The sequence below is a fragment of the Acomys russatus genome, chromosome 24 (genome assembly GCF_903995435.1).
Source record: "Acomys russatus chromosome 24, mAcoRus1.1, whole genome shotgun sequence".
Classification (NCBI taxonomy): domain Eukaryota; kingdom Metazoa; phylum Chordata; class Mammalia; order Rodentia; family Muridae; genus Acomys; species Acomys russatus.
The window spans coordinates 16054758-16078183 of record NC_067160.1 but is presented as its reverse complement, the minus strand read 5'-3'; the positions used below and the strand labels follow the sequence as shown (position 1 = coordinate 16078183).

The 23426-nt window shown below is 44.5% G+C and overlaps 1 protein-coding gene across 1 annotated transcript in view; it reads left to right on the top strand.

Annotated features, from left to right (window-relative positions):
• Gorasp2 (golgi reassembly stacking protein 2) overlaps positions 1-22531 on the top strand; it is a 28688-nt gene extending 6157 nt beyond the window's left edge. The window contains exons 2-10 of the mRNA XM_051166188.1: positions 9346-9426; positions 10285-10488; positions 10943-11029; positions 11858-11988; positions 15306-15438; positions 16419-16542; positions 19373-19459; positions 20190-20327; positions 21744-22531. Of these exons, the coding sequence (XP_051022145.1) occupies positions 9346-9426; positions 10285-10488; positions 10943-11029; positions 11858-11988; positions 15306-15438; positions 16419-16542; positions 19373-19459; positions 20190-20327; positions 21744-22075 (1317 nt within the window). The 3' untranslated portion in view covers positions 22076-22531. The remainder of the gene's footprint in view (positions 1-9345; positions 9427-10284; positions 10489-10942; positions 11030-11857; positions 11989-15305; positions 15439-16418; positions 16543-19372; positions 19460-20189; positions 20328-21743) is intronic.
• The last annotated feature ends 895 nt before the right edge of the window (positions 22532-23426 follow it).

Genomic DNA, 23426 nt, shown 5'->3' with positions numbered 1-23426 from the left:
CCATAGAGCATTTAGGTCTTGTTTTTGTCATGTCACGTTTGCAAGCCTCCTATTGCTGTGACCATGTAAGCACACATGTGGTGTAAGGGTTTACGTGTGCAGTTGAAGTGAGTCTTCCAGGGGTCACATGCGTGGAATTTATTTTCTAGTTTCTTTTAGTTGCGATTTTTGAGTCCGGGCCTCACTTTGTAGCCCAGGTTGGAACTCACTAGATAGCCTAGACCAGCCTCAAATTTATGGTAATCCTCTTGCATCAGCTGCCTGACAACTGGACTTATAGGTGGGCCAACCACACTCGTGTATTTTATAGCCTTGCTTAGCATCTCTCCTGCTTTTAAGTCAGCACAACAGGGAGAGTGCTGGCCTTAAATTAAGAAGCAGACATGGTGCTACAGTCATTCATCATCTGTGTTTTATAACAAAGAATCTGTGGTATATTTGGGCTGAGAGGTAGCTCAGCTAAGTGGCTGCCAAGCATGAGAACCAGAGTTTAATCCTCACCACCAATATAGAAAAAAGCTAGGTGTGGTGGCCTGCTTATAATTCAAGCATTGGAGAGGCTGAGGCAGGCAGATCCCTGGGACTGACTGGCCAGCCAGTGTAGCCTACTTGATGAGTTCTGGGTCAGTGAGAGACCCTGTCTCAAAAAGAGAGGCAGAAAGTGCCTGAAGAAAGACACCTGTGACTTCCTCAGGCATGAGCACATCCACACACACAACAACATCGATATCAATATCCCTAGCCATCAGAGAAATGCCAATGTTGGAGAGGATGTGGGAGAAAGGAACCATTACTCCCTGTTGGCTGGGGTGCAAATTAATACAGTCACTGTGGGACTCTGGAGATTTCTCAAAAAGTTAAAACTGTAAGATCATGGTGCGCCACCCCCCACCCCCACCCCCACCCTTACACTCTTTCTAGCTCCCAAATAATGACAGAAACCTATTATATGTATTAAAAGCTTCAAGCATTGTAGCTGGGCAGAAGTTCTAGCCTGGCCTACTTCCCAGCCACATGGCCCATTACCTGCCATCTTAGTCTCACCCTGGCTGTTCCTTCTCCCTCTGTACTCCGATGGCAACTTGTCCCTCTGTCCCCCACCTGGGCCCCCCTCACTGGGATCAGAAGCCTGGCCTTATCCTCTCCTACAACTATTGGCTGTTCAGCTCTTTATTAACCAATCAGAAGGTGATGGAGCGCAATGTTCACAGAATATTGAGTCAGGAGATGCTTCATAAAAATAACAGTGCCAGTGCCCAGACTGTAACCAGATCTCTGGGCATAGAAGTCAGCATTTGTATACACAGTGCACAAAAACATCCTCCGACACAGAATGACGATATGACCTGGCTATTACACTTCAGGGAAAGGACCCAAAGAATGCCAGCCTGTACCATGGAGCTGTTTGCCTCCCTGTATTTATTGCTGCTCTGTACACTACAGCAAAGAATTGGCATCAACCTACTTTGTTTACTGACAGATGAGTGGATAATGAAAATTTGGTATGTATATGTAGAATGGAATACTACTCAGGTCTTAACAAGTCACAACATTTTCAGGAGCGTGGATGGACTTAGAATTTGTGGTATTAAGTGAGGTCACAAAATGTCAGACAGAAAAAGCTATGTTCTCATGCAGAACCTAGCCAACAATATACGTGTACGTGTATACAAAACCAAATGTGCATGTGGATACAGTATATCGTATAGGAAAGAGACAAGAAAAGCTAAATATTAGGAGATGAGGAAGGACAGGAACCGTGTAATGAGCGTGAGCCATGGAAGGGGACAAAAAGCCAGTTGTACATCTACTTCTAACTCTGTCATGGAGTTTCACTTTTGATGGAGGACAAGAGCATCCAAATACATTCAGGTGGCTGGAGAGATGGCTCAGAGATAGAGAGCACTGACTGCTGTTATGACCTATAATAATGATGTGAAGATGTACCGCTTTGAGGAATTATGTCACACAACAGATCAGGTATAAAGGAGGTTTATTGGGAAAGAAAGAGGGGACAGAAAGGGAGAGAAAGGGGGTGCCTAGGACACACATAGAGAAACAGAACAGAGAGAGGACTGGGTGACAGGAATCCTTATATCCTGAACACACCTGGTGTACCTGGCGGTGGCAGGTGATAGATAGTAAGTAATTGATAGGACCCAGAAGGCTGGCCAGCTGAATCACCTGTACACTAACAACTGCTCGTCCAGACAACCCAGGTTTGATTTGCAGCACTTACATGGCAGCTCACAGGCTCACAAAAGTCATTAACCCAATGGCCTCTTCAGGCTTATGCAAGCACCAGGCAGAACATCCATACACGTAAGTAAAATAATAAATTAAAAGTACTTACATATTTGATAATGAAACTATACAGTCTAGTGTGTCTCTGCTCTGAATGGCCATTCCAGCTGTATAGAAGTTCATTTAGTCACATAGTCTTTTGGTCTAGGTAAATCCTGTGTGTGTGTGTGTGTTTTAATTTACAATCTTTTTAAAATAATGAAGTTTGAAATATAAACAAGGAAGGTGATACAGTAATAAAGACAGTAGTATCCCACTTAGCCAGCTGTACCCAGAGCGTCCTCTTTGGCTTCCTGTCCTGTTGCTCTGTGGTAGCCATTGTGTGTAGCTGCAAAGCATAGAAGTCATGCATGAAGAGTGCCTAACACCCAACTCCACCCAAACTTGTATTATGAGGTTCCTCCCCTCCTAATCCCCCTCTCCCAATTGGGGGACAAGGGTTGATGCTGAGTAACAGATAAAGTTAATTTTTTTTTATAATCCCTTTTAGTTTTTTATGTGCATTGGTATACTGCCTACATGTCTGTCTGTGTTGAAGGTGTTGGAGCCCCTGGAACTGGAGTTATAGACCAGTGTGAGCTGCCTTGTGGGAGCTGGGAATTGAACCCAGGTCCTCTGGAAAAGCAGCCAGTGCTCTTAACTGCCCAGCCGTCTCTCCAACCCCATGAAGTTGTGCTACTTGATCCTAATTGTCACCTAGGAGATCAGAGTACACCTCTAGGGGGCTGTGCTCCAGATGAGAGTGGGTCCTGTGGGCTGTCACCTAATAAGTGTATTACTTCCTGATAAACTCATTATGATGGGAGAGAAGTACTGACTACAGGTGCTTTTGTGGGAAAGATTCAGTAAAACAGCAAATGAAGTCTGTATTACAGGGGCGGAAATTGGTTGACTGGTTCAGGGTAAGTTTGGTGAGGTGCCTCAGCAAGTAGAGGCACTGACTGCACAGCCTGGCCACTAGAGTTCAGGCACAGAGAGCCACACGGTGGACGGAGAGGACTGGCTCTCACAGGTTGTCCTCCTATCTGTGACCTGAGACTCAGTTGGGCCAAAAGCTAGTGCTACCCTACAAGGCCGTTTCCACATTTAATGTTTTTGCAAAAATGAACACTAATACAGAATATTATGTGCCATAAAAAATGCCCCTATTAAGTCATGAATTTTTGGTATGTTGGCTGTTCTGGTTGTCTTTTTGGCATTTCTTCCTATCAGGACAACCTAAATGGATTTTCATGACCCGTGGAAACTTCCCCACAGTAGCTGGATAGCACAGTAGAGATCATTTGTTTAGAAATAAGGGATTCAAATTCCAACTTCTAAACATTCTGTTTTGTGAGATCTTTTGGTTTTGTTCTGTTTTGTTTTTAGTTTTGGTTCTGGTTTGGTTTGGAACACAGTGTCCTGTGTGTCCCAGACTGGCCTCAACTCACAGGTAGCCGAGAGTGACCGTGAACTAATGAGCCTCCTTTTTCCACTTCCTATCATGAGAACACGGGCATGCACCACCTTTCCACTGACTTTATTTTTATTTTATGTGTATGAATGTGTTACCTGTGTGTGTCTGTACGTGTATGTATTTTTGTAGACCACATGTGTGCAGTGCCCACTGAGACAAGGAGAGGGCATCAGACCTTCTGGAGCTGTAGTCATGGATGGTTGTTGCAGGCTGTCATGTGGGTGCTGGGAATTGAGCTTGGGTCCTCTGGAAGAGCAACCAGTGCCCTTAACCACTGAGCCATCTCTCTAGCCCCTTCACACTGGTTTTAATGTGGCAGAAATGGCTCGTTTACAATATCATTGATTTCTCTGTTTTCTTGTAGAGGAGTAATAAGATCTAGAACATTTCATCCTGGCAACCATGGTGTCTCCATGTCTTTCCTTTTCCAGAATCCAAATGGTTAGAACCATATAGTCTGTATGAAGCTGTTCACAGCAGCTTGTTGAAAATCTCGTGTTTAAAATGTGTTATTTCTATCCTTCACATAAAGAGGGAATGCCTTAGGGAGTCTGTGTGAGTGTATAGCTTGGTGGGTATTTGCAAGCAACTCTTGAACAGTGTCCCACCCACTCCTATCCCTCCCAGGGTGAATTCTGTCTGCTACACTGAGTTGTAGCAGTGGCAATAGTTGGCCTATTCCTGAACTTTACGTAGTATGTACTCAACTCTGTATGTCTTCTTTGCCTCAATACTGCTTTATCCAGGTTGTGTTTTATTAATATATTTAATACTGTTGAGAATATGCCAGATTTTCCTAATCTGCCAATCTGCTGTTGATGAGCATTTGTATAACCTTCCACTTGGGACTGTTAGAAATAGCACTGCTGTGAGCTTTGTCCTGGGCCTTTTGGAGAACATTTCCATAGCTGTGGGAGCATGCTTTAAGAGTGGGCGGTTGGGTCAAAAGGTGTACGTGTTTTCAGTCTTAATAGCTGCCAATTTGCTATTTAGAGCCCAAACGCGGGATGAGATTTCCGAGTGTGCGCCCTCAGTGACTTTGCCCTTCTTAGTGGGACGTTCTGATCGGTCTGCCATGCTGCGTCACAGTCTTGCTTTGCATTTCCTTGGTGACCACTGAGGTTAAGTTATTTTTATGCTTAGTCTCTTGTGTTCAGTATCAGCTAAAGTTATTTATCTGTTTCTCTTATTGCTGCCCTTTAAAAGAATCTGTATTGAGCTATACCTTACTTACCATATGGCCCAGTCTTCTAACGCACATGCTTTGCTGGTTTTCACTATATTCAGAGCTCAGCCATCCTCCCCTTCTGTTTCTCAAGATCATTTTGACTCCAGAAAGAAACCCGTGTCTGTTAGTAAGGACTCCCATGCCTCTGTTCACACCGTGAGCAGCTACTAACCTCCTGTCTGTCTTCATGGGCGCCTCTGGAAGTTTCAAAATCGGGGTGATCCACTACCTGCTCCTTTTAACTGGCTGGAGTTAGCATGACCCTTTAAAGGTTTGTCCGTGTCACACTGTGCATTAGTGCAGCATTTCTTTCCTTCTAAGGCCAGACCGCATTTTTAGTTGAGGGATTTGGGGTTGTTTTTACTTTTTAAAGATTTTGGATAATACTGTTAGGAAATTTTTTGTGTGGATATTTTATATATTTTCATTTCCTTCATTTAGACTTAGGAATGGAAGTACTAGTCATACCATAACTGTGTGCTTAACATTTGCCACTTTTTACATTGTTGATTAAAGTGTTATGTAGAGTAAGGGGTGTCCAGGTCCCAGTGGGTTGCAGAGACTTGCCAGGTACCTGCTGGGAAGGAGACGCACTTCCCTTCCGATGGTTCCTGCCACCAGCTAGAGCTTAAAGGGTGTTTCATCAGCTTGAAACAAACTTTACTGAGGTGTCACACACATAGTCATTAGGTGGGCAAATCCATGGCTTAATACTGTATCAGTCCTAGCTTGGGTTGTTAGCACAAATCTCTAATCCCAGGCCAGTCAGCCAAGGCTATACAGTGAGACTTTTTCTCAGGCAAAACAAAACAAAAAACATCAAAACAACAGCTTAGAGTACTCTAAAGCTCTTATCTTTTCATTACACATTTTAAAAAATCTTAAAATTTCAATTTTAACCTTTCTATCTTAAATTACTATAGTATATTATTTTGTCCTGTAATAAGTGACAAATGGTCTATGGACTCAGGGTCATACAGTTTTTGTTTTGTTCTGTTTTTGTTTGTTTGTTTAATTAAGGTGGGTTCTAAAGAAGCAGAAGATAGATGAACAGTCGACTGTAAAGGAACAGAGTGCTGACGTAGCTGAGGAGAGTCCTGTCAGTGGACAGTACCGCAGGCGGAGCCTGCACATGCCGTGTCACTGCACTGTCTAAGGCTACCCCGCCTTCTCTCCATGCTATAACAATGGGTACTAACCAGAGTCCTTTTCTAGAGCTCCCTCTGCTGGTGTCCTAGCAGTAATTAAGATATCTACTTACCCTAATTTGTGCTGGGCTCTAATGATGTATAATAAATTTGAGAAAGAAATTAATTTCAAGGTCCATTAAAAACAGATGAAATCGATGTTTGTAGCAAATGAAATGGAAAAATAGAAAGGGTTGTTTATTTCTTTTGAATTCAGACTAAGCTATTGAGTCTTTTGAGTTACAGGAAGGATACTTCTGATGAAATTGGAAGCTTTCCATTTCAAACAAATACTTTAAACTTCATTACCTTGTGAGGGTGGGTGGGGCAGCATGCTAGGAATCAGTGTGGGGTCACCTTTGGAAGTCATGATACTGCAAAAGTGCTGTCCTTGGCTCTTTCTAACTAAAAGATAAGCTTTTCAGCGAAGAAGTTCCAAATTGATCAGTAAACTAGTTGGATTCTAGATACCGTGCCATCAGTGGCCATTAGAAGTTATGCTTAGGTAATTCATATTTAGATAATCAGATTAAGCATGGAGCCAGTTAAAAGAGAATATTTGTCCTGAGGGGTGCCCAGGGGTTAGCTTGTCATGTTCATATCCAGGACATTTCACATCTAACTGATGGCCACTTGTGCCAAGGGTCCATGACTAGTAAGCAGATATGTCTTCACCCTCACCCCGACTATAACATCATCCGTTCGGTTTGATTTGAAACAGCATCTCACTGCCGTGTGCCCATCCTAGCCTCAACCTAGTTTTCTTCCCTTAGTTCCTGAGTGCTGACACTAACTGCAAACGTGCTGCATGCTCCAGGAAGTCACCCTCTGCCTTTTAGAATTGCCATTTGAGGAAAAGTCTGTGATTTTTTTTGGCTTTTGGCCATTTTGATAATACATAAAATGGGAAGGCTTGCATTTAAGAAAACCAGCCATAAGAAAATAAAAGAAGTAGCCATGCGCAGTGGCACACATCTGTAATCCCAGCACTCGGGGAGGCAGAGGCAGGTGAGTCATTGTGAGGCTAGCCTCGTCTACAAAATGAGTCCAGGACAGCCAAGGCTACACAAAGAAACCCTGTCTCAAACAAAAACAAAATTGAAGAATGTATTCTGATTGCTTTTACTAAAATACCCTTGGGGCTGGAGAGGTGCCTCAGTGGTTAAGAGCACTGTCTGTTCTCACAGAGGACTGAGTTGAGCTCTCAGCTCCCACCCCTGGCATCTCACAGCCGCCTCTAACTCCAGCTCCAGGGATCTGATGCTCTCTCTTCTGGCTTCCGTAGGCACCTATATTCATGTACATGCCATACACCGACACATACCAATGTAAATAAAAATAGAGTTGCGTTTTACGTTTTTGAGACACTCTCACTAGTAGCCCCAGGTGGCCTAGACCAGGCTAGCCTCGAACTCAGAGATCTGCCTGCCTTTGCCTCCTCGGGGCTAGGTCTAAAGGTGTGCACCACTATGCCACCCACATTCCTCAAAAGAATCCTTTAAAGAAAGAACTAATAAGACCCTTTGATACTGATTTGTATTAGAACTAACATCTTTAAATAGTTGTTTTCTTGTATATTTAACTTATTTATAGAAAGCTTTGTAATGGGGCATTGCTGAGAGGGACTAAGAATTGAATATCTGGAAAGACAGAAGGTCCATCATGGAGAAAGTGACAGTGACAGCTCTGTGGGAAGCGATGAGCCAGAGCAGCAGGTCACCGATGGACAATGGCTCTGAGTTGGCTGTTACACAGTACCCCTGGGGCCACCCTCCCCCTGTTAGTCCTAGTTAGACACTTGCTCCTCCTGCCTTCCCGCCCTCTCTCCTCTCAGTGTCTTTTGTGGATAAGAAGCAAATATCTAGGGAGCTCACTCTCTATTTGCCTGTTTATGTCTCTCTAACACTTCCTCAGGTTAATCCAAAATTTACAGGAAAACATAATAAAGCAGATATAAATTTTTAAATAAAGTAAATACTGACCCATCTCTGTAATGAACCATTACTTACTGAGCAAAATAAAAATATACAATTCTCTTGTTTAGGGCTAATGATATTAAAGTAAGTTAAAAAAAAAAAAAAATAGCCCGGTGGTGGTGGCACACGCCTTTAATCTCAGTACTCAGGAGGCAGCCCAGCCTGTTTACAGAGTGAGTTCCAGGACAACCAGGACCACACAGAGAAATCTTCTCGGAAAACCAAAAAAGAGTAGGAGGAAGGAAGGAAAGAAAGAAAACATTGACCCAAGAAGTAAAGTGCAATTTTGAATGTTCCTAGAGGAGCATGAACAGTTTTGTCTGTATGGGATGTGTATGAACCGTACTTTGCATAGCCTCAGAACTGCCCTTAGAGCCATGTGCTCTAAAGCACTAGGTGTGGCGGCTCATACCGGTAACTCCACAACTTAGGGAGACTAAGGCAGGAAGGCTGCTGGCAGTTCAGACCAGCCTGGACCAGCATAAGACCCTGTTTCCAAAAGCAACAAACAAACAAACAAAACAAAAACAAAAAAAACAAAAAAAAAAAACCCCTTAGTTTATTATAGAAAATCAGCCTACAAATATTAGTACAAACTTCATTTTTAGGATAGTTGTGATAGTGTTAATAACCTTAAGTAGAATAAAAGTTCCTTACAGTGCCAGGTATGAGGGCACACAGCTTTGCACAGCCAGGTGCCTGAGTGTGAGGCCAGCCTGCTCTACAGGTAAGGCCCTGTCTAAAACAGTGACAGAGCTGCACACTAAGAAAATACTGTGGAAAAGCAGATGCAAAGTTAGTTGTATTTACTAGGGGTTTACTGGTTATATTTCTATTGCTGCCTGTCAGGGTTACTATGAATTTTAAAAGCTTGGTAGCTAATCCACTGCAGATCTTTGCTTTTAGGACTTCCTCCCTCTATGCTAGTCTCAAATCCCTTAGGTTTGTGACTGGAGACCTGTGTGCCCTCCCTTTGTCCACCTTGACGTTCTGCAAGGTTAGCCGACTGTCCTGACATTGTTCCTTTGTGGGTGTTGAGCTGAGTGTTGTACAAGGAGTAACTGCTGGATGTGCCTCAGCACTGCCTGTCTGCGTGCCATCTGCTGACTTGGGGCAGGGTACCTCCCGTTCTGCGCCCTCTGCTCCTATCTCTGCTTTTCACTCAAGTATTTATTTCAAATATTTCTTTTACAGGTACAGGAAAATTCCCCAGGACACAGAGCTGGACTGGAGCCTTTCTTTGATTTCATTGTTTCTATTAACGGTTCAAGATTAGTAAGTTCAATTTTTTATGGTTTTGTATTAAGAACTTTGTAATTGGGTAAATAAAGACTCTTGCTACAGAAGTCTCAGGACCTGAATTCAGTCCCTGGGACACATGCAAAGACAGAAGGAGAAAACTGACTCCATAGAACTTCTTACCACCACATGTGCCCTGCAGAACATAAGCCCTTGTCCTCCCTCCCCCTTTCACTCCCCCCCCACACACTCAAGTGTGCATACAATCATAATATATTTAAATTTTGTTTATTTTGTTTTGTTTCTTCAAGATGGACTCACTCTGTTCTAGGCTGTCCTGGAACTCACAGAGATGTATTTGCCTCCACATCCCGAGTCCTAGGGCTAAAGGCATGTGCCACTGTGCCCAGTATAAATGTTTAAAAGAATGATGTTAATAAACATTAAAGTGTTGGGGCTGGAGAGATGGCTCAGAGGTCAAGAGCATTCATTGGCTGCTCGTCCAAAGAGTTCAATTCCCAGCAACCACAAGGTGGCTCACAACCATCTATAATGGTGCCCTCTTCTGGCCTGCAGGTGTACATGTAGGTAGAAGTTTATTATTCTAAACTACTGACAAATGGACTAGGAAAGTGAAACTTCCTTGTGTGCTTTCTTGGACCTGAGTCCCATTTATTGGGACAATAGGAAGAACAATTCTCAAAGAGAGCTTGGCTAATAACGAGTCCTTAATTTCCTGACATTGTTTTACATGGAGAAACATTTGAATAAAAGTTTTGCTTGATGAGTTTATATTCATACTGATCGTTAATATTACTTTTATGAGATACTTAAACTAATAATAATTGCCACTATTTTTGTTTATTAAAGACTGTGATTTCTGTGTGTTTATAGAATAAAGATAATGACACTCTCAAGGATCTACTGAAAGCCAATGTTGAAAAGCCTGTAAAAATGCTCATCTATAGTAGCAAAACCCTAGAGCTCCGGGAGACCTCGGTCACACCAAGCAACTTGTGGGGTGGGCAGGGCCTGCTGGGAGTGAGCATCCGTTTCTGCAGCTTTGATGGGGCGAACGAAAACGTTTGGCATGTGCTGGTAAGTGTTGGCCACAGACTGCTCCTGCGGCTGTCAGCACAGTGTAGAAAGGTGGAGCGACACCAGTCAGTTCCAGGGTGACAAGACTGTAGAGAGATTATCATCATGGGCTGTGTTGTATTATACAGATATTATTCTTAGGGGTTGTGTTGTATTATATTGTAGAGATACTATTTTTTTCATTTCTGAAAATCAGCATTCATTGTTTTTTAGGTACAGATTATTTTTAATTCAGAGGGAAAAGACAGAGTTGATAATGCAGACAGCAATATTTTAAGTATTAAACAGTGTATTGTTTTGTGGTTGGAAAATTTAATATTCTCTAGTTCCTTCAATCTAACATCTCTAATACGGGAACATTGGGGGTCTTTAGTCACTATAATTAAGAGCTGTCATTATGAAACTTGGAATATTGTTTTCTGTGTGTTAGTCGGGTCTGTCTGTGTCACCCTAGGAAGTGGAATCCAATTCCCCAGCAGCACTGGCCGGACTCAGACCTCACAGTGATTACATCATTGGAGCCGATACCGTCATGAATGAGGTATTAGAACACTTAGTAAGGAAACGCAGAAGGTAGTTACTTAGTCGGCACTTACGTCACAGTTCCTCCCTGGTGTTTGAATTCGGCACATTTATACACTTTGCATTTAGAGTTAAAACTTCAGTAATGCTGATTAAGACACCTTATGCCAGAGGGTGTTAAATGGAACATCTGGAAGTGTTCCCTTAGGTGTAGCTGTGAGGAGTGCATGTTGTCCTCTGTGACACAGACACCTCTAGTGTCTTTGCTCCAGCAAGTCTCATTTCCCATTGATTGGACTTGCCACTCATTATGGCAGCGCCGCAGAGATTCTCCTGTAGCTCAGCTGTGTTGATCAGATCCTTTTCCTTGTCTGTTAGCTGGTGGAAGCAACAGAAAATCAAAATAAAAGAACCAGCCAGACGCAGTGGCACGCACTTTTAATCCAGCACTCAGGAAGCAGAGGCAGGCGATCTCTATGAGTTTGAGTCCAGCCTAGTCTACAAAGTGAGTCAGAAAAAGAAAGAAATAGAACTAAGGCATCTTAGTAACCAGACTTCCATAATGAAGAGAAAACGCAGACTCCAAAGAACCTGAAGGAGGAAGAATTGGTTGTAAGAACGCTGAGGATGTGTTTGGAACTGGCCTGAGGCCTAGCATCTACTGGACTTGTTTGAATTAATATGTACATTAAGTTAGACTGTGCTTAGTGAGTTCCATGTCTAAGATAGGGCCCTGAAGCTGAATTCTTTTAGGAAGCTTCTCAGCTGATTCTGACAGGAGCTGAGTTTTCAGATCCACTGTTCTCAAGTACAGTACCTTCAGGTTTTTTCTCTTGATGTTGTGCAGTCTGAAGACCTGTTTAGCCTTATTGAGACACACGAAGCAAAGCCCTTGAAGCTCTACGTGTACAACACAGACACTGACAACTGCCGAGAAGTGATCATTACACCAAATTCTGCGTGGGGTGGAGAAGGCAGGTAAGATTCTTCTCAGAGTCAAATGATGACTGCTTAATCTGAGCAGTCAGATGTGTTATGACTGTTATTTTATTATGGTATAAAGAATGCTTTTATTTTTAAACAACATCTTGATTACTTTTAAAACTCTGAAAAAAGAATTGATGTAGAATATTGAAATTAATTCATTTTTAAAAAGTACATGCCTAAGGAAAATAGTACCTATTTTATAGCCCATTTATTTTGTTTTTGCTTTGCTCTTCCTGGGCTAAAAGCTTAACTGCCTTTCTAATTTGAAGGATTATCAAGTGTAAGTCATAATTACAGCAAATCCTAGGCAGAGTTAACCTGTACATACGTTCTTGTCCCTGCTCAGTTTGTACAGTTTTCTTGCTTCATAGAGCAAGGAAGGACTCCATATGAGCTTTGTGTCCTCACAGCATTCCTCTTTCACTACCCAAGGCTCTTTTGTTAAATGTGCTTCACCACCAGTTAAATATGTTACAAGTCAAGAAAAGTGAGACAGTATCTTCTAAGCATCTGGCCTGTCTGTGGCAGCACTTGATCATGTTACCATTGTCTACTGTCCAGGCTTACAAACACTCAGAAATAAGATATCTCAAGGCCTTCATAATTAATTGACCCACTTAAGGAGCTTGTGGTACAGCTCAGGTGATATTCCTTTACTAATGAGCACAGAGTCTCGGCTTTGATCCCCTGCGCTGCATAAAACCAGACACTGTGCACAGACTTTTAATCACAACATTCGGGAAGAGGAAGCAGAAGGATTGTGAGTTCAAGACCATCCGGGACCACATAGGACACTGTGTCTCACACATACATGTTCCACTTTAGGAGGGTTGCGGCATGTAAAGTACATTTGCAACGAAGCTTCGGTATACATTGCATGGCAACTTTCCATCTCACAGCACAAAAGGGCAATCTCCTTGTCTTTCACTCTTCTTTCTCTTGCTGTGATAAAATATCCTGGCAAAGAGCGGCTTATGGGGACACAGCAGTTATTTTAGCTCACAGTTTCAGGTTGAAGTCCAGCTCTCTGGGGAAGTCGCAGCAGCAGATCTTGAGATATCAAGTCACAGCACATCCATAGCAGCTAGAAAATGAAAGTGTGCGTGCCTGGTGCTCTGCCAGCTTTCTCTACTCTTATACAGTCCAGGGACCCAAGCCAAGGAATGGTGCCGCCCACAATGGACTGGGTCTTCTCCATCAGTTAACAATCAAGACAGTCCCCACAGAGATGTCCAGAGGCCAGCCTGATCTGGACAGACCCTCATTGAAACTCAGCAAGTGATTCCAGGTTGTGTTAACATGACAGTCAGAGCTAACCGTCACAGGGTGGAGGAATACTCAGGTCAGATTAGTAGTACCAGAGTACTTGGTGAGCATGGGGCAAAGGTCAAGGAAAGGAAACAGTTTTGTAGACAGTGAGGCCCAGCAGAAAACGACATTGCTTGTTCTTTCATGTTTAGTGATACTGTACATTCATTCTTAGCGCTCTTCTTTTGTAAGCATCTGGCTACCATTCCTAAGAAGACTTTCTTCTTTTATATAGTTTAATACCATTTATGGGCATCTCGTAGACAGTTCCTTTTTGGCCATTTTCTCAAGTGTGTCTGCCTGTGTACTCAGGGTATTTTTGTCTCTTTTCTCTCCGTCCTCAGAAGCTGACTGTCCTACTCAGCCGCTCTTCATTTCACGTCTCTCTGGAATTTGCAGCAGATCTTGCTCATGTTGCAAGCTCTTTCTCTGTCATTGCCTGGTTCTTTTGACTAGTTGGCACCTTGTAAGCCAGTGTGGTGGTGCCTACCTAGTGCTCAGAAAGCTGGCATTGTAGCAATGCCAGTTCAAGACCAACCTGGGCTACATAAGATCCTGTTGCTCCCATCCAAACACTATCCTCCAGCAAAATAAAAAACAACAAGAACAATACACACATATACAAAACAAAACAAAACAAACTTGCTTTGGTCAAGATAGATGACTTAATCTTTCTCCCTCTAAGTTTGAGAAATGATAGCTTTGTTGATAAGAGAAAATGGAAGTATAATTTTGAAATAGAAAGCATCACTGTGAAAATTAGACTTGGATAAGGAAGAGCTAAAGTAGGCCACTGCCCAGTGTACCAGCTTTTGGCAGTAGAGGGCCCACAGAGATAATATATATACCTTGGCAGAGGAAAGAGATAGAGGTGTCCATGCGTGGCGGCTCTGAAAGTGCCAGGTGCTTTGAGAATTAAGAAAGGTCATGGTGGAAATATAGATTGGAACCTTAAGTTGTCAGAGACCTTGAATTCAGTGGTCAAGATTTGTCTTACTTTAAGCTGTAGGACTGTGATTCTATGTAAGTAAGCGTGCATTGGTTCCAAGGTGGAAAACAGCGGTCATCATAGTAAGTATGCATTCACGTGGATTAGCACATGTCATTAAAGAGACAGGCAGAGACCCAGGGGAGAAAAAGCAGAACTTCAAGCATCACTAGCATTCCACCAATAAAAGAAGGAACCTGTTTTTAGTTTGATGTTTTTTCTAAGTTGATCAGCTGACTTTGGCCATGAGTTGCTCTGCTAGATTGGGCAGAATAGTCACTGCTTGATAGACTCAGCAGCATTGCAACAGACCAAGAATTCCTCAAAGGAAGAGAGAGCAGTGAGACACAGACTGGAAGGAAACAGTACACTCACATCTTTTAGAAAGGTGCCTCTATGACAGTGACAAGAAAAGTTAGAAGAAACTGCACATATATGTATGTGTGTGTGTGTGTGTGTGTGTGTGTGTGTATACACACACAGACACATAATTTGCTTTGTGCTGCACTCCTCAAATGATACCATCTTGCACATGTGTTTAGATCTCTTCAGTAAGAAGGCAGGGTATGATTTATGCAGCAAGTAATTATTAGGTGTCTGTCTAGTGCCAGGAACTGTTAAAGCATTAAAAAAAAAAAAAAAAAAAAAAAAAAAAAAAAGACTCTGTCCCTACAGGCCTTAACATTTTATTGAGGGAGAGACTAGACAGTAAACATGTCATATGTTGAATGGTGATAAATGCTTGAAGAAAAACAGGAACTAAAAGCATTGTCCAGAGTGGACATACAGTGCGTCCTATAGAGTGGACCACAGAGACCTCTGGGAAGATGGCATTATTTAAAGAATGCAAATGCAGACATGAGGATCAGGAGTCTAGACTACAGGAAACTGTCACAAACAAGCAAACAAACAAAAGGAAGGGGGGAAAACACATGGGCTTATATGCTTTAAAACCTCAAAAGAATGCAAGTTGTGTTTTATAACAATAAGAAAACATTTTTTTTTTTTTTAGCCTTGGATGTGGCATTGGCTATGGTTATTTGCACCGAATACCTACACGCCCCTTTGAAGAAGGAAAGAAAATTTCCCTTCCAGGACAGATGGCTGGTACCCCCATTGCTCCTGTTAAGGATGGGTTTACCGAGGTTAGTTCATTTTGCTCCACGGTCCTTCCTGTGGGGGGCGTGTGTCGGCAGCTCTAGTTGAGGCAGGCAGTGCTAAGTTAGGCGTTGCACATCATGTTGAATTTGAGGTCTCTGCATATCTGGAGGGAAGTGAAGTGTGTGGTGCTGGCCTTTAGAGAACTAGGTGTTCAGATTTGAGATCATCGGTACAGAGGGCAGTTCAGCCCAATGGAAGGTGATGAAAATTAAGGGGTTGTGTGGGCTGCAGAGTTTTTTTTAACTGTTTCTTAGAAAGGCATCCCGGGTGGTCACTTCTCCTGTCTGTATGGCCACACACACACCTGGAGAGCTGTAAAGGCAAGGTTGGTGGGTGGTGGAGTGTGTGTCCAAGGAGGCCAGAATGGGGTATTGGAGCCTTGGAGTTAGAATCACATGCAGTTGTGAACTGTCCAGTGTTGGTGCAGGGAACCACACTCAGGTCTTCTGCGCGTGCTTGCTGCTCTCCAGACCCTGCCATATTGTCTCAGTTCAGCCATCCCCAGCTACAGGGAAGTGCAGCTACTGAGCAACCCCTCCTCTCCCTATTCCCCATGCCTGCAAGGCCCAGGGCCAGAGCTCAGGCAACCCCTCCTCTCCCTACTCCCCATGCCTGCAAGGCCCAGGGCCAGAGCTCAGGCAGTCCATGCCTTCATTCTGCCGCCTCCCTCCCACCCACTCAGTGGTGCCTCCTGCCAGAGAGGTTAGTATGTGGCAACTAGGAAGGACAGAGTGCAGAGAGCCATGAGAGAATCAGAAGCGACACTGAAGGTAGCGACTCTGAAGTGTCTAGAGACCAGATTCCCGAAAGGTAGAGATGTCAGTGAGAAGAGGAAATACATATGTTGAGCTTGGAAATCTCCAGATTGGAGAAATGACTCATGCTGTGAAGAGTTCCAGCTGGTTTCTCAACTAACTTGTAAGCAATCTCCCTGCCCCACCTTTTTTTTTTTTTTTTTCCCTAGGTCCAGCTGTCCTCAGTTAGTCCCCCATCTTTGTCAGCGCCAGGAACTGCAGGAATGGAGCAGAGTCTGCCTGGACTTTGTATTAGCTCAGCCCCACCAGCTGGCAGCAGTGTTCTCAGTGCAGGTGCGTATGTTCTCAGTGCAGGTGCGTATGTTCTCAGTGCAGGTGCGTATGTTCTCAGTGCAGGTATGTGAGCGAGCGCTCAGTGAGCAGACTTTACACCTGTTCTACCTGATCCAAGTCTTTTGTTTGGGTTTAATGTCTTTAACAGCTTTATGAAGCTGGGCATGGTGGCACACGGCTTTAATCCCGGCAGAGGCAGGTGGATCACTATGAGTTCCAGGCCAGCCTGGTCTACAAAGGGAGTCCAGGACAGCCAAGGTTACACGGAGAAACCCTGTTTTGAAAAACCAAAAAAACAAAAACAAAAAATCAGCATTATAAAGAGAGAGTTCCCATGCCATTCAACTCAGCCACTTTAAGTGGATGTTATCTGCAGAATTATCCAACCAGCACCTCAGTGAACTGGGACTATTTCGTTGCCTCCAGGCCCCAGAGAAACCCTCTCAATTCCTGTTACTCCCTAGTTTCTACAGACTGCCAGACTGAGGCAGTAACTGATCTTGCGGCCCAGTGTGGACTTTCATACAATATTCAGTAGGTCTTGTGATTGCTTTGTGTTCTTAGCGTAGTGTTGTCAAGGATCGTTGATATTGCTGCATGCATTAGCAGTTCATTTCTTCTAATCACTAAGAAACGCTTTACAGCGTGGCTGCGTCGCATGTTCTTACGCATTCCTCAGATGAGGGGCGTTTGCAGTGTTCCTAGGCAGTCTGTGCCCTGTGTAAACTCAGTCTCTGAGCCTGCATGAAATCACATTTCTGTTGAGTCACTCAATCCTGACAGTTTTTTTTTTCCTGTTTCTCATCTGTTTTCTGGTTTCTCCTCTTCTTAGTGTCTGGAGTTCTTTATATAGTGGCTAGATTGTCAGTAAGCACTAACCGAATTCTGACATGCTCCACTCACAAAGTATGTATCTTCTTATTTTAGCTTATTTAGCTATTTGTATTGAGGATTTGCTTATCCACCCCCCTCCCCCACTTTGTTCTGGATTAGACTGCCCATCAAGACGCAGTGATAGAGGAAGGTATGATGTCTTGAGTTGGTCACATTGGTTTAAATTCTGCCACTTTTTCAGAATCAGTTTTACTTCCCAAGAGGGTGCGCAGTCATTACCACAGGCAGGTGTTTTTCCTGAAGGCGATCAGATATCCAGTCACCAGTCACAGGTGCAGGGGCTTAGTCTATCTAGAGTTGGAGTTCATTTTTGGTGCTATACTGATTTCTTACACCCATCACCCAGTTTATTATTCCTGAATAGGTATTATTGGTACCAGTAGGTCAGGTTGCTCACAAGGCAGCAGGCCCTTCCCTGGCCGAGCAGTTCCAGCCTATTGAGAAGGCCGTCAGGAGAAAACTGACACCTCCCTCGTCACCCTGCAGTTAACCGTGTATTGTGTTAGATGCACACGCAGTGAGGTGCCTGGAGCTGACACTGCAGAGAAATGGATTCTTGGATACTAAAGAGACAAATAGGAGTGAAACAATCCTTGCTCACAAACTGTTGAGTCAGCTTAAAAAGACACTACTAAAAGTTTCGCTGTTGAGAACATGAATTTCAGAGACTAAATGTGACATGTCAGAAGCAGTTCCCTCTTAGCTGTGCTCTCCATCCTTACGTCTTGTTCTCAACGACCCCACATAATAGCCTGGGTTTACCTCAAATTCTATTTCTGAATAAAACCTTTCACATATTTCTTATAGCCAAGTTTTAAGGCAGAAATATAAACTAGTTACAGCATTCCTATTGTAACTCTTGCCAGTGCTGTGGCTAGGCTTTCTCTTCTTTCTTCCTCTCCCCCCCCCCCCCCCCCCCGCCCCACACCCTCTGTTCTCTTTTGCATGTTTCCTCAGGAAAGCACTTTATACATGAGTAAATAAGACAGCTGCGCGTGGTTGGCTTATCCTTTTAGGAACAGTTCGCTCCTGTTGCCTATTTAAACATATCTGTGTGAGACAGAAGCCTGACTCAGCATAGTAGCCTGAGCGTCTCTACCTGGAGTACTGAACCGGCAGATGTGATGAGATACCCTGCAGTTGGAACCTTGTCTGAACACGGGTTCACTTGTTTCAAATGCATACCTGCAGCTTGAAAATGATTCCGTACTGTATTTTCAGTGGCCTGTGTTCTGACTTCCATCCTTTACATGGGGTCAGGGGTGGAATTTCCCACTTGCAAAATCACATTGGCTCTCAAAAAAGCTTCATAGTTGGGGTTGTCTCAGATTTCAGATTTTCAGTTAGGGGTGTTCAACATGTATTACTATTGTGATATCAGAAACTTCCCACTTGAGTGGGTTAAGGCCAGTAGGCAGGTCTTCATCAGATGGCATCCCCAAGCCACTGTTGGTGCAGGCGGGGATGGATTGCGTATATAGGAGCCTAAGGTTAAAAGAAGCCTAGTAATTTTCTGCACCTCTAGAAGTCCAAGTGTTCTTTGTCTGCTGAGACATTTCTGACATTGTCCTCATCACAGACAAGCGTTCACTGTTTCTGAGGCATAGGGCTCTCAGCAGCCCCCGTGTTTGCACGGCCTCCATGTTTGCATGAGGCCGCTGTCAATCTAGCCCATCTTGGGTCACTGGCTGACTTCTTGTCCAGTGAGCTTATGCAGGAGAGGCTGCACAGCTCTCTCCCCCTCACCAAGCTACAACTGAGGTCTGTCAGGTCTGTCACTGAAGTCTGCATTGGTGGGCCAGCTGTGAAGGTCATACATAGCAAAGAGTGCAGCCAAGGCTCAGGACCTGGTCATGGGGAGGGACAGAACAGTGTCCTCCTGTGTATGGTCTGGCAGTAGAATTGTTTAAAAATTATTTTAATGTGCTTTGTTTAGGTGTACCAACTGTACCATTGTTGCCACCACAAGTAAACCAGTCCCTTGCTTCTGTAACACCAGTGAACCCAGCTACCACATTACCAAGTAAGCAGCAGGCTAGAGACTGGTCAGTAACGGGATTTGCTTCTGAAACTCTTTGTCTTTTGATCATCCATTATCACTGCAGAGCTCTGTGACAAAATGGGTGCTGCCCTCCTTAGCAGGCCAGGAAGCAGGTGCCATCTCCCTTCCGTGCATGCAGTTTCCTTGTGATTGCCCTGACTGAGAAGGCTCCTTACTTATTTAAGTCTCGAGAAGCTCAAATGTAAAAGTGTGTGGGTTCTTTCTTAGTATTTCCAGTGCACACTAAGCCCCCTCGTTCTAGCTGATATCGATGATAAATTGTCATCAATAACGAGTGCTGTGTGTTGTCAGGGCCTCCCGTTACCAAGCAAATGTAGCCAGCCATGAACTGCGCATGTGCTCACATGGAGGGAAGGGGCATCATGGTGAGCTGTTGGTGTGTGGGGTCTAGTTGTGCTCCCTAGGCAGTCATTACAATAAGTGAACCTTCTCTCCAGATCCTGGACCACTGGGCACCATCCCTCTTGTCCAGGGTCTTGGGAGCATTCATTACTGGTTTCACAGCCTAATGTAGATACAAGAACATGTTAACATGAGATTTAGTTGTTGTTTATGTCATTCTGATGTGAAGCCATCACGTAGTGAGCCCGGTGTTGGGATTTTGAAGAAGGGAGTACTTGATCAGCATATGATGATCTGTCTCCTTTCCAGGTAAATGCTTACCTTGTGCTCTTTCTCCCCCTCTGCTCAGGTCTGATGCCTTTATCAGCAGGGCTGCCTAGCCTCCCCAGCCTCCCCAGCCTCCCCAACCTCCCCAGCCTCCCCAACTTCAACCTCCCTGCTCCGCACATCATGCCAGGGGTCGGCTTGCCGGAGCTTGGGAACCCGGGTATGTTGCATGCTTTTCCCTCCTAGGACATTGCTAATAAAAACTGGATTCAGGAAAGTGAGGCCTCCAGTTCAGTCTTTTCCAGAAAGAGCAGATGTCAGCTACTTCTAGTTAGTACTCCTCCTTTAGATGAAGAAGAGGAAGGCAAGGAGCCTATGGCTCAGCCTGCTGCCTCCCTCCTTCCTCTCTCTACACCCTGACATGTTTGTCCCAGATAGGCTATTGAAGACAATACCAGTGGATTGGCGCTGTGCGTTGTGTACGATGTGGTGCAGGTCACCTACCAGAGATACACAAAGCCCCTCTTTTTGCTTCCTATTTAAGGATGCAACCCATGGGGAACGCTAGTACCTGCTCTGTGAAGTTGAAGCCCATTATCTTTTGTTTTTCCAAAACTGGGGTCTCACTGTGTAGCTGGCCTGGACTAGCTTCAAATGGATTAACTTCCTGTCTCAGACTCTCAAGTGCTAGGATCCGAGGTCTGCACTCAAGCCAGCTAAGTATTGTCCACTGTTGACAGGTGTCTTTGTAGTAGCAACCAAGAGTACTGCTGCCAGCAGGTGACTCTCCGATCTTATGCCCAGGTGAAAAGGAAACGGTGGTACCCCAAGTCTGCTCCTGCTGATGACCCCTGTGACTGCAGTCTTGGCACTGTAGTGATTGCCCTACACTAAATATTGGATGTCACTGTGACATTTCTGGTAGATTGACAATTCTCACCATCTGTATATTCATCAGCTGAACTCATCTTCAGCACCAGGGCTGAAAGACAAATGACGTGGAAAGCCCCAGTCACTACCAAACTCCTGCTTCTTTTTCCCTGGTGCCCATATTTTTGATACCTTTTGTCTCTGCATGCGATAAGCCTCTAGGAGCAGGAACAGTTTCCCCAGCCATCAGAGCCTGGATATACACTGTACTATCCACCTCCCTTTGCTCTTTCTGCTTTGAAAATCTCTAAAACAACTCACTAAGAACAGTATAAATAGTTGTCATCTCAGGGCCTCCCCAGGTACAGTGTGGCTCCTGTGAGGCAGCCCTGGCTGCTTCTCCATGGCTCCTTCCTGTTAGCTAAAAGAGGCATCCTGTAACTGGACCTGTACCTTGCCTGGGAGCAGGATCCCCCAACTCCTAATTCCCCCAGGAGCAGGACCCCCCCAGCTCCTAGCTCCCTTGAAAGCCGTGGGACGCTGCTTTCCATCATTCTGGAAGGGTCTGTTCCCATCAGCAGATACCCTGAGTGCAGGGCTGAGGCACATGGAGCTTGGAAATGGAAAGCTTCCAGCTGGAGGTCAGCAGAGGTGGCTGTGTTGTCCTCCCTCAGCTCCCAGTTCTTGGTGAGGGGCAGGTACAGGTGCTTGATAGCAACGCTCTGGTTGCTGGCAGGATATGTGACCTCTGCTGTTTGTATCCTAGGTTTGCCATCTCTTCCCTCCCTGCCTCCCCGAAACTTACCTGGCATTGCACCTCTCCCCATGCCGTCGGAGTTTCTCCCGTCATTTCCTTTGGTTCCAGAGGGCTCTTCTGCAGCCAGCGCTGGAGAGCCGCTGTCTTCCCTCCCTGCCACGGGCCCACCTTCTGACCCTGTCATGACTACTGCAAAGGCAGACACCTCCTCACTCACTGTGGATGTGATGTCCCCTGCTTCCAAGGTCCCCGCCACTGTTGAGGACAGAGTCAGCGACTCCACGCCAGCCAACGAGAAGCCAGTTTCTGCAGTTACGGATGCAAGTGCTTCTGAGTCTTAACTTGGAACCAATTGACGTGGTCTATTTATTTAACCACGGGATCATGTCTGGAATTGCAAACAACCATTGATTTCATACTAGTTTGTACCATATCTGTAGGTGTCCTGTACATAATTCTAAGGGGAAACTACACAAGTGGCCGAGGGCTTGTCTCCCACCACGTTGGGAGAAATGACAGCCAGGGAGGGGAATGCAAGAATGTGCTTGTATCTTAAACAACTAAAAAGTTGTTACGGGTGGCTTGCTGCCAGGCATCTGCTGCCCTTCTGGGATGCCCATCTTTGGTAAAGGGATGGCAGGGTGTCCACCAGGTTCCCTGTGCCACTGCTGCACCCTGTGTAAGGAAATGAAATATTTTATGCCTAGTGCCCACATGCAACATTTCTTGTACTTTGTAAGTCATCTGCAAGAACACAGACCACCTCACTAAACTGTAAAAGGAAAGAGGAATTTACTGTTGTTGTCTGAGTCACATCTCTATTAAGGTGCGCACAGAGTGCTCAGTTGAGGATGTTTTGTTCTGGTTACACAGCACACTATTAATTGAACATCTTTTTATTCTGCCTGTACACAGATCTTGTTTTGAACTCAAAATTATTCAGACACCATTTTGTAGCTGCTGCTGTTGGTTTAGATGCCTGTGGTGAGATAGCATTTAAAGAAGAGTAAAGGCAGAGCTGCGCTCTGTAGCTACTTGACAGTGTAGCGACCCTGGGAGAGCATAGACAGCAATAAATTTCAGTGGCTTTACTTTCTGCTTCTGTTCTATCTAAATGACACCTGTACTTGATGTGTGCCTCACATCTCTGAAGTCAGCTTATGTGTGCTTTTCTAAGTTTCCAAGAGATGTTAAATCAAGTGGAAGTACTTCCTGGGTGATGTAAATGCATGTGATATCCCCCTTTCAGAAATAAGATGGAAGTGGCTCGTTGGCTGTTGACCTGGTGCTAGTGTAAAGACACTTACCCTGCAGCAGTGGCCATTGCTGACTCAACCACAAGTACAGCACCTCTCCCAGGATGCATTGGTAGATCCATAAACAGGCTTCAAGTTGAGTTGATGAAGAAGACACCAGCAATTTCAAGCACTGGGCATCCCTAGGGGTCTCTGGCAGCTTGTGAGCCAAATTGGTGAGCTCTAGTTAAGTGAGAGACCCTGTCTCAAAAAACAAGGCGGAGAGTGACCGAGGAAGGCATCTGATATAGACCTCTGGTCTATACACACACACACACACACACACACACACACACACACACACACACACACACACACACACACACACACACACACACACACACCCATCAAAGAAAAATACAGCAGCTGTTAAGGTAGTCAAAGCAAGTGAGCGGCT